This window comes from Brugia malayi (assembly GCF_000002995.4).
Source record: "Brugia malayi strain FR3 genome assembly, contig: Bm_230, whole genome shotgun sequence".
NCBI classification, from domain to species: domain Eukaryota; kingdom Metazoa; phylum Nematoda; class Chromadorea; order Rhabditida; family Onchocercidae; genus Brugia; species Brugia malayi.
Genome location: NW_025062424.1, coordinates 1 through 11,953, shown reverse-complemented (window position 1 = coordinate 11,953; position 11,953 = coordinate 1). Strand labels below are relative to the sequence as shown.

The following is an 11,953-nucleotide window of genomic DNA, read 5'->3' as shown; positions in this document are numbered from 1 at the left end:
TTTGCTGCGCTCTTTTCTTATTTTGCGAAAGAATGCCCAATTGTGTTCACATTTTCTGGAACGAAATTTTTACTTGTTTTGTAACGCAAAAAGAAATGATTAGCAAGTTCATCGCAGCTTGGCTTTATAGATGAAATGATATGTTTTCTGCCATACTTTCATGAATTAGAAAAAACAAGGTTAAAATTTGTCAAGAGTGATGGAATATCATTACTTGCTAATATTTTCAATGTTTGTTGTGTATATTGAAACGTCACTGTCACCACTGTCAAAACCTTTTTTAAGAAGTTGATTCTTAGGTCATGAAAAGTTGCTACATTGAGAAAACGATATGAAAATACACAGTATCTAATGAGCGCATTAAACAAATTTGTATTGTGACTCTGTGGCCACAAATGCTTCGCAACAATTTTACATGCAGTCTATTTCAGGCTGATATATCTATTAAAATTCTGCTAAATTTATAAACTAACGAGATTTTTTTGGCAGATCTTTTGTGTTTTTGCAGTCCATTCCTGTTGGTGAAGAATTTGTCACATCCCTTGCATTGAGGACGAGATTCATGCGTTTGCTTATGGTAGCGAAATGATGAACCATGGTCGAATATTTGCCCACAACTGGGCGCTCTGCATTCATAGATGAAGGGCTGACCGTGTGCTTTCCTATGTGTTATATATTCCTTGCGACTTGTCGCAATTACAGCACACCCGGGATAGAGGCATTCGTAGCTTTTTCCACCTAAAAAACTCTTATAATATTTGTTTTTGCAATGCCATTCTGTTACAATGTTTGGCAACTAATTATGTAATCTGATTATCACTCCTTAGCACATCTCATTTCAAATAATTTTCATCCTAGAAGCCAAATTTTCTGTGTGTTTTTTCTTGTACATGCATTCTATTTCAAGCTGTCATATACTTCTAAAATTCTTTTAAATTTTCAAACTAACGAGATTTTATTTGGCAGAGTTTCCTATGTCTAAATAGTGCATTTATGCTACTGAAGAATTTGCCGCAACACTCGCACTGAGGATTAGATTCATGCGTTTGCTTGTGAGTATGAAGTGTTGAATCATGGTTGAATATTCGCCCACAACCGGCCACTCTGCATTCATAGATGAAGGGCTGACCGTGTGTTTTCCTATGTGTTATATATTCGTTACGACTTTTCGTGACCATAGCACATCCGGATAAAGGCATTCATACCTTTGTTCGTCTGAATTGATATTTTATTATGGAGTTTAGCAGCTAATTAAGTATTCTGATAAACCATAAAAACATCGTTGCTATGAAATAATCTTACACATCTCGTTTCAAATAATTTAGATCACAAAAGCTGTACAATTATCTTCACTTATAATTGAACAAAAAGTGTAATTGTAAGTTTTTCGTTTGTTTTGTAAGTTTTCATTTGTCTCATCGCTCACAAATCATAGCACATTTTATGCGTATTCCATTTCAGGTTGATATATGTGTTCTGTTAAATTTACAAACTAACGAGATTTTTTTTGGCAGAGCCACTCGTGTTTACGCAGTGCATTCCTATTGACGAGGAATTTGCCACAATCCTTGCACTGAGGACGAGGTTCATGCGTCTGTATGTGATTGTAAAATGATGATTCATGGTCAAATATTCGCCCACAACCGGACACTTTGCATTCATAGATGAAGGGCTGACTGTGTGTTTTCCTATGTGTTAGATATTCTTTGTGATTTTTCGTGGTCACAGTACACCCGCGATAATGACAAGTATAATTTTTCTTATCTGAAAAATTCTTGTCAAAGCATTTTGCAATCAGTAGTCCATTACACCATTTGGCACTTAAATAATGTGAGAAATCATATAAATATCATCGCTATAAAAAAATATCACATTGCATTTTGAATAACTTAGGTAAAAGGTAGTTCTTTACTTACCTTCTCATATTTTGAAGCCAAAGTCATACTTTGAATGTCACCTCTTCAATTTCATGCGAATAATGAAAGCAAAGAACAATTAGAACGAAAAGTTGTTATGCAATGTGTCATTACCTGTTTCTGATTCTTTATAGGCATTTTCCTTGTAATCGAGGATATTCAAGTAATCTGAATGCTTATTGTCGATGTTGCTCTGTTCAGCAGTTGCACTTTGACTGGAAGTGTTATCTGAGGAAAGAGTAAGCTGGTGAAAATAAATCGGAACGGCATTTTGTTGTGAGCCAGGTAAGTGCATATATGTGATAATATCATCGCTGTTGAGATTAAGTGAGGAAGAAGTTTCATTCTGAGCATCTAAATAACTCAAATTACAAGAAGTTGTGTTTATCTTTTCATATATCTAAAGCAAAAGTCTCACCTATAATGGAAGGATATCGCACGTTATCATCACTCGTTTTTAATTCTTCATTAGCATCTCTCCACAGATTCCTATATGAGTCCATATCTGATAACTCCAAATTAGTGTGGCCATAGATATCGGAGAAGCCAGGATGAGGAGAATTTGTGATCTGATTAGTTTCAGATCCCGATTCTTCACTTCTTATATTCTCAGTTTCACTCAACTGAGCGAAATCAATGAACTGCGAAGGATCCAACGGAAATTCTGAGCTAAACAATGGCTCAAAATTGTTGTAATCGAAGATATCAAGGCTATCTGAGATGCCAGAAAAAGGGTCGATATTAGGTAGATTGGAAGTTTCATTATCAGAAGCGATGCATAGTAGAAGATTGAACCAAGTGATGGGTGTCATAAATTTATTGAAGAACATGGTGAAACACAATTTTGTGAGATGACAGAAATGCTCAAATGGAAGCTTTTTATTTCAGATTGCTTGGAATTAAAGACCAAAGGTGAAACAGTTGTTTTAATATTTTTTCCCTTTCATTCTCGCTTTCTTCTCCACCATTGGTAGTTTATGAAGTCTGTAAATGTTCTTTTGAAACTCGATGGAAGTGCTGCAGTAGCGTGTTCTACCATTTCAGTAATACATGTACACTGGGTGACACCACAAGAAATGGTATTCTGATGCATTTAATAAAATACATATCACTAATAATATCACTGATAGAACTTCATTGGATCACTTGAAATTTGATAAATATTGCTTATTGACATACATCCATAACTATTCCTACTATTATAAAAAAAATTTCAACATAAGCTGAAGCGGTATTTGATATTTGAAAGGATGGAGCAAATTTCAAAAAAAAAAGTTTGGTTGACATTTGCATAAAGGAAACTAATGAATAGCTGGAATTAAATGTCATTGATAACAAACCATTTTATTAAATGTATTGATAACAAACCATTTTATTAAATGTATATGGTTTGTATAACAAACCATTTTATTAAATGCATCAAAATCCCATATCTCACGATGTCACCCAGTGTACACGTATTACTGAAATGGTAGAACACGCTACTGCAGCACTTCCATCGAGTTTCAAAAGAACATTTATAAACTTTTAAACCACAAATGGTGGAGAGGAAAGCAGAATGAAAGGGAAAAAATATTAAAAACAATGAGGATTTGAAACTGTTTCACCTTTGGTGTTTAACTTTTCACAACGATTAAAAACCTTTGATCTTTAAATCCAAGCAATCTGAAATAAAAAGCTTCCATTTGAGCATTTCTGTCATCTCACAAAATTGTGTGTTTCACCATGTTCTTCAATATATTTATGACAGCAATCATTTGGTTCAATCTTCTACTATGCATCGCTTCTGATAATGAAACTTTCCATCTACCTAATTTCGATACTGCTAATGAAGTTATTACAAATAATACTTATTCTGGCATCTCAAATACTTTTGGATTTCTCGATTACCTCAATTTTGAGCCATTATTTAGCTCAGAATTTCCGTTGGATCCTTCGCAGTTCATTGATTTCGCTCAGCTGAGTGAAGCTGAGGATGTAAGAAGTGAAGAATCGAAATCTGAAACTAATCAGATCACAAATTCTCCTCATCTTGGCTTTTCCGATATCTATGATCCCTTTGGCCACACTAATTTGGAGTTATCACTTAGCTCAGATATGGACACATATAGGAGTTTCTGGAGAGATGCTAATGAAGAATTAAAAATGAGTAATGATAACCTGCGATATCCTTCCATTAGAGGTGAGAGTTTTGTTTTAGATACATTTAAAGATAAATAAACATCTTGTAATTTGAGTTATTTAGATGCTCAGAATGAAACTTCTTCCTCACTTAATCTCAACAGCGACGATATTATCACATATATGCACTTACCTGGCTCACAACAAAGTGCCATTTTTCACCAACTTGCTCTTTCCTCAGATGACACTTCCAGTCAAAGCGCAACTGGTGAACAGAGCAACATCGACAATAAGTACTCAGATTACTTGAATATCCTCGATTACAAGGAAAATGCCTATAAAGAATCAGAAACAGGTAATGACCATTTAAAATACAATGTGATATTATTTTATGGCCCTGAAATGTTTATGATTCCTCACATTACTTAAGTACCAAGGTGTATTAGACTACTTACTGCAATGAAACGCTTTGACAATAATTTTTCAAATAAGAAAAATTACTGTGACCACGAAAAATCACAAAGTATATCTGACACATAGGTCAGCCCTTCATCAATGAATGCGAAGTGCCTGGTTGTGGGCAAATATTCAACCATGATTCAACATTTCATAGTCACAAGCAAACACATGAATCTAATCCTCAGTGCGAGTGCTGCGGCAAATTCTTCAGTAGTCATGAATGTACTATTTAGGCATAAGAAGCTCTGCCAATAAAATCTCGTTAGTTTGCAAATTTAACAGAATTTTAGAAGCATATGACAGCTTAAAATAGAATGCATGTACAAGAAAAAACACGCAGAAAATTTGGCTTCTAGGATGAAAATTATTTGATGTAAATTATTTGAAATGAGATGTGCTAAGGAGTGATATTTTTATAAATAATCAGATTACATAATTAGTTGCCAAACATTGTAACAGAATGGCAATTGCAAAAACAAATATTATAAGAGTTTTTTAGGTGGAAAAAGCTACGAATGTCTTTATCCCGGGTGTGCTGTGATCCCGAAAAGTCGTAACGAATATGTGACACATAGAAAAACACACAGTCAGCCCTTCATCTATGAATGCAGAGCGCCCGGTTGTGGGCGAACATTCGACCATAGATCATCATTTTGCAACCATAAACAAACGCATGAACCTCATCCTCAGTGTGGGCGCTGTGGCAAACTTTTCGTTAGCAGGAATGGACTGAATTATCATAAGAAGTGCTGCCCTACAAAATCTCGTTAGTTTGCAAATCTAGCAAAATTTTAAACACATATGTCAACCTGGAATAGAGTGCCTGTGAAATCCATTATGAAATATCTGACAGCGAGTGTTGATGCAATGGAAAAATCACAATTACACATTTTGTTGTAACTATACTCGAAAATGATTAAGCAACTTCTTGTGATCTAAATTATTTGAAATGAATGTGATAAGATTATTTCATGAGAGTGATATTTTTATGGTTTATCACACTAGTCAATTAGCTGCCAAAAACCATAATAAAATATCAATTGAAAAAACAAATATGTGAGATTTTCAGATGAACGATGCTATGAATGCCTTTATCCCGGATGTGCTATGGTCACGAAAAGTTACAAGGAATATATAGCACATAGGAGCACAAAATCTCGTTAGTTTATAAATTTAGCAGAATTTTAATAGATATGTCAGCCTGAAATAGAATGCATGTAAAATTTGTTGCGAAGCATTTGTGACCACAGAGTGACCTAAGAACCAACTGCTTAAAAAGGTGTTGACAGTGGTGACAGTGACGTTTCCATATACATCAACAAACACTGAAAATATTAGCAATGTAATGAATATTCCATCCACTCTTGGCCAAATTAGCTTTGTTTTTCTAATTCGTGGAAAGTATGCAGAAAAACATATCATTTCATCTATAAAGCCAAGCTGCCATGAACTGCTAATCATTTCGCAGTGCATTCCTGTTGGTGAAGATTTTGTCACAATCCTCGCACTGAGGACGAGGTTCATGCGTCTGTATGTGATTGTAAAATGATGATTCATGGTCAAATATTCGTCCACAACCGGACACTTTGCATTCATAGATGAAGGGCTGACTGTGTGTTTTCCGATGTGTTAGATATTCTTTGTGATTTTTCGTGGTCACAGTACATCCCGGGTAATAACAAGTATAATTTTTTTTATCTGAAAAATTCTTGTCAAAGCATTTTGCAATCAGTAGTCCATTACACCATTTGGCACTTAAATAATGTGAGAAATCATATAAATATCATCGCTATAAAAAAATATCACATTGCATTTTGAATAACTTAGGTAAAAGGTAGTTCTTTACTTACCTTCTCATATTTTGAAGCCAAAGTCATACTTTGAATGTCACCTCTTCAATTTCATGCGAATAATGAAAGCAAAGAACAATTAGAACGAAAAGTTGTTATGCAATGTGTCATTACCTGTTTCTGATTCTTTATAGGCATTTTCCTTGTAATCGAGGATATTCAAGTAATCTGAGTACTTATTGTCGATGTTGCTCTGTTCACCAGTTGCGCTTTGACTGGAAGTGTCATCTGAGGAAAGAGCAAGTTGGTGAAAAATGGCACTTTGTTGTGAGCCAGGTAAGTGCATATATGTGATAATATCGTCGCTGTTGAGATTAAGTGAGGAAGAAGTTTCATTCTGAGCATCTAAATAACTCAAATTACAAGATGTTTATTTATCTTTAAATGTATCTAAAACAAAACTCTCACCTCTAATGGAAGGATATCGCAGGTTATCATTACTCATTTTTAATTCTTCATTAGCATCTCTCCAGAAACTCCTATATGTGTCCATATCTGAGCTAAGTGATAACTCCAAATTAGTGTGGCCAAAGGGATCATAGATATCGAAAAGCCAAGATGAGGAGAATTTGTGATCTGATTAGTTTCAGATTTCGATTCTTCACTTCTTATATCCTCAGTTTCACTCAACTGAGCGAAATCAATAAACTGAGAAGGATCGGATGGAAATTCTGAGCTAAATAATGGCTCAAAATTGAGATAATGGAGAAAACCAAAGGTATCTGAGATGCCAGAATAAGTATTATTTGTAATAACTTCATTAGCAGTGCCGAAATTAGGTAGATGGGAAGTTTCAATTATCAGAAGCGATGCATAGTAGAAGATTGAACCAAGTGATGGGTGTCATAAATATATTGAAGAACATGGTGAAACACAATTTTGTGAGATGACAGAAATGCTGAAATGAAAGCTTTTTATTTCAGATTGCTTGGATTTAAAGATCAAAGGTTTTTAATCGTTATGAAAAGTTAAACATCAAAGGTGAAACAGTTTCCAAATCCTCATTGTTTTTAATATTTTTTCCCTTTCATTCTTGCTTTCCTCCTCCACCATTTGTGTTTAAAAGTTTTATAAATGTTCTTTGAAACTCGATGGAAGTGCTGCAGTAGCGTGTTCTACCATTTCAGTAATTACGTGTACACTGAGTGACATCGTAAAATAAGGGATTCTGATGCATTTAATAAAATACATACCACTAATAATATCACTGATAGAACTTCATTGGATCACTTGAAATTTGATAAATATTGCTTATTGACATACATCCATAACTATTCCTACTATTATAAAAAAATTTCAACATAAGCTGAAGCGGTATTTGATATTTGAAAGGATGGAGCAAATTTCAAAAAAAAAGTTTGGTTGACATTTGCATAAAGGAAACTAATGAATAGCTGGAATTAAATGTCATTGAAATATTTAATCTGTGCAGTATATAATGATCCTGTCTACTTTGTTTAATAAAATATTGTATATTGAATGGTAAATAAAATATTGAATGAATTATTTGCATGTTGTAAAAATTTTAGGTTTTAAATTTTGGTGACATCAATTAACTGACAACTGGAAATATATTGGTTTACTTCCGATGTTTATTCTTAACTATTGTTTACCATCTTACTCATATTTTAATTGATCATATCCAATTCTATCTCAACATATGCAATAATTCACAATCGATCGAACTGTAGTAGGCATAATCCTCGGTCAGATCGGTCAGAAATGGAAAGTAACACACAATGAATTGATAGGAGATATGTGAAAACTTTAGTGTGAATGGGTGGTGGTCAAAGCAGTGGTAATTAATAATGATTCTAACTAACCAGAAGTTTAAAACACCATTCTTTTCATTTTAATCTCTGCCTTTCTTCAAATTAATTCAGCAACTCAAATAATGAATCAGCAAGGTAAAGAAGTTTTCAAGCAAGTGATAGAAGTAATTGCACAAAATCAAAATGCATGAATGGAAATTGATGAATAGTTGGAATCAAATATCAGTAGGTGATGAAATGTTTAATCTATACAGTATTGAATAATCCTAATTGCGTTTCTTAAAAAAATATTGCTACTGAATTATTTGCACATTATGGAAATTTTAGATTTTAAATGTCAGTTGATTGACAGTTACAACCTTTTTACGAAAGTTAATCAGTTTTTTAATCAAGTTAATCAGCACAAAATTTAATTTCGATAAATCTAGCATGAACTTTTGCGGTAAAATCCAGGTCTCAAATCAAAACAAAAATGTTTTTATAAGAGATCTTTTCTTTTTCTGTTCTGTTCTATTGTCGGTTATGATTTGTGACAAGTTTAATGAGTAAAAGGCTACGAACTGATTTGCTTAATACTATAGTCCCAGGAAAATATTTCAACTACCCGAGAATTGGGATCACTTACTAATGATTCTTTTTCTTGTGACATTAATTGAATATTGGACTTATTATTATTGAAGTGTAAGTGGAATTATTATTATTGCACAAAATTCAATAAATCTAACATGAACGTTTTGCGGTGAATGTCCGATCTCAAATCAACTCCAAAAAATAGTTCAACTCCAGGGTAGAGGAGCAACAAATATAGTCAACAAATATAGTTGATAGCATGAGAGCAACAAATATAGTTGACAGCATGACATAATAATGAGTGCTAATGTGACTTTCAAGAAAGCAGTATACTATAAAATGGGAACAGTTAGCCGCGGGTTGCTTCTTATCCCTAATGTGAACTACCCGTGGATATAAAGCAAAAGCAGTAGTGCTGCCTAGGTTTTCCCCTTCTCCTATGGAAAGAACCATTCGATGATAATTCTAATGAAAAAGAAGAGATGGGGTCATGATTAGTGTTAGCCTATTTACTGCTTCTATGAGTATTGCTCTATTGGCAATATTCCTACTAATATTTTATTGGATTATTTGATTCAAAAATTTACCGACGATTTCCTTTTTTAATATTTATGCATTATTCCACATAATTATAAAATTCTTTTTCACATTAAGAGTTTGCAAAGTACTAAAGCTAAAATTGATATAAAAATTCAATTCTGTATTAGCGATTTACAGGATTTTATTGATTCATTGCTGAATTTGTGATAAAAAATTTTTAAATCAATATTTCAGTAATAATTTATCATTTTAAATTGATATTTCAAATAATTTATGACATTATTATTTTGCCATCAAAATATTGGCTGAAGATATAGCGCCAGGGAAAAATCACAAATAAATTCAAATTTATATTATAATTCTTCAAAATTTCAAATTTGTAAATTACCTAATTTTCCGGAGTTCGGGTTTTTAATAAATTCATTGCTGAAATTAATTGAATATGATACAAAATATTTGCAAGTACTAAAGCTAAAATGATATTAAAATTCAATTCTGTATTAGCGATTTTTTATTTATTGCCATATTTGTGATAAAAAATTTTAAATTCTATTAAATCTGTTTATCTCTCGCAAATTTTAGGAAACTATTAAAACATTTATCACACATAATTCAAGCTATCATAACTAATTTATTTAATCACTATATCACTCCAACTTTTTCTATTAATATATTTCACTAATTTTCTATTTATATTAATTAATCATTATTTTACAATGATTGAAAATTCTCAACTAAAACTTCTCAAAATACATAAAACTAAAGGATAAAAATATTGACTGATGAATTTTGCATACAACGAAATATGTAAATTTTAAGTCGTTTACAAATGTTAACTTTGTAAATAACAAAAACAATCATAAATTAGCAATGATTAAAAGGCTTTAGAAAAATACTTCAAAAAGTCATCATCAATTTATTTTTAAACATTTTTTAAAAAAAATTTCTCTCACTTTTAATGTTCACTATTAAGCAGGAAAAAATACACTAAATACTGTGATTTGCTATTTCATCAAGTGCTACTCGAAGAATTATTTTAAATGAGTATTATCATAGAGTTTGCGACAATGACGGATTGAAGTAGTATAAATTAAGTAACAGAAGTAATAATTTTGTAATTGCATATTCTTACAATTATTTAAATGCGCTAATAAGCCTTGAAATTTTGCACAATTAATGGCTGTTTGAAATAAAAAAGTATAAAAAAACTTCAATTTATCAATTTATTGCAAAGGCATGGATGAAAAGGATTTGTCTTCCTTATCAATAATATTATGTTTTATAGCTAATTAACAGCTCGATTAGTTATTTGTAGTGTGGAATTCGTTATCAATATTTATGGAAGCATATTATTATCAGAGTTTACAATGCAGTACCCGAAATTGCTAAAAGAGACTTATCATTCTTTCCTGATAAATTTATTTATTAATGATTGTCAATGAAAGTCAATTTTGATTTGAAAAACAGAAAAAGGCAAACTTGTACTAACATAAATTTCAAAGAATTGGAATTAATCTGAAATAAAACTTTTTAAGAATCTTTAAAAGAGATACACTATTAAGTGGGACGTGATTTAAATACGTCAATAATCTCTAAAAGAGGTAGATTTTATGAACTTCGATATTGACTTAAACACAATAAATAAAAATAAAGAATTAAAAACTTTTTTATCAAATACGGCAATAAATAAAAAATCGCTAACACATAATTGAATTTTAATATCATTTTAGCTTTAGTACCTTGCAAATATTTTGTATCATATTCAATTAATTTCAGCAGTGAATTTATCAAAAACCCAAATTCCGGAAAATTAGGTAGTTTAAAAATTTGAAATTTAAAGAATTATAACATAAATCTGAACTTATTGGGAAATTTCACTAACGCTATACCTTCGGTCGAAATTTTTGGGCAAAATTCTTTTCATAATAATGACAAAATTTATTTGAAATATTAATTTAAAATGATAACTTATTACTGAAATGCGGAATTAAAATTTTTTTAACACAAATTCAGCAATAAATTAATAAATCAGAGTTAGATATGATCAATTAAAATGTGAATAAGATGGTAAGCAATAGCCATCAATAAATATAGGAAGTAAGCCAACATATTTCCACTTGTCAGTTAATTGATGTCACCAAAATTTAAAACCTAAAATTTTTACAACATGCAAATAATTCATTCAATATTTTATTTACCACTCAATATACAATATTTAATTAAACAAAGTAGACAGGATTATTATATACTGCACAGATTAAATATTTCAATAACATTTAATTCCAGCTATTCACCAGTTTCCTTTATGCAAATGTTACTCCATTTTATCAACCAAACTTTTTTTTGAAATTTGTTCCATCCTTTCAAATATCAAATACCGCTTCAGCTTATGTTGAAATTTTTTTTATAATAGTAGGAATAGTTATGGATGTATGTCAATAAGCAATATTTATCAAATTTCAAGTGATCAAATGAAGTTCTATCAGTGATATTATTAGTGGTATGTATAACAAACCATTTTATTAGTGGTATGTATAACAAACCATTATATATATTTTATCATTATTAATTACCACTGCTTTGACCATCACCCATTCACACTAAAGTTTTCACATATCTCCTATCAATTCATTGTGTGTTACTTTCCATTTCTGACCGATCTGACCGAGGATTATGCCTACTACAGTTCGATCGATTGTGAATTATTGCATATGTTGAGATAGAA

General features: G+C 31.5%; 3 protein-coding genes across 3 annotated transcripts; 1 reads left to right on the top strand and 2 right to left on the bottom strand.

Annotated features, from left to right (window-relative positions):
- Nucleotides 1-1,492: 1,492 nt before the first annotated feature.
- Bm17288 (Uncharacterized protein) lies at nt 1,493-2,746 on the bottom strand (the record flags this gene model as incomplete). Its single annotated transcript, XM_043083085.1, has 3 exons — nt 1,493-1,764; nt 2,031-2,270; nt 2,335-2,746. The coding sequence occupies 3 exons, from the start codon at nt 2,744-2,746 to the stop codon at nt 1,493-1,495; spliced, it is 924 nt and encodes a 307-aa protein (XP_042939019.1).
- An 895-nt stretch (nt 2,747-3,641) lies between these two features.
- On the top strand, nt 3,642-5,660 carry Bm17287 (Uncharacterized protein; the record flags this gene model as incomplete). Its single annotated transcript, XM_043083084.1, has 4 exons — nt 3,642-4,098; nt 4,162-4,392; nt 4,996-5,262; nt 5,566-5,660. The coding sequence occupies 4 exons, from the start codon at nt 3,642-3,644 to the stop codon at nt 5,658-5,660; spliced, it is 1,050 nt and encodes a 349-aa protein (XP_042939018.1).
- A 289-nt stretch (nt 5,661-5,949) lies between these two features.
- Nucleotides 5,950-6,839, bottom strand: Bm17286 (Uncharacterized protein; the record flags this gene model as incomplete). Its single annotated transcript, XM_001893255.2, has 3 exons — nt 5,950-6,194; nt 6,461-6,691; nt 6,755-6,839. 3 exons carry the CDS (start codon nt 6,837-6,839, stop codon nt 5,950-5,952), a joined length of 561 nt encoding a protein of 186 aa, XP_001893290.2.
- Between the last annotated feature and the right edge of the window lie 5,114 nt (nt 6,840-11,953).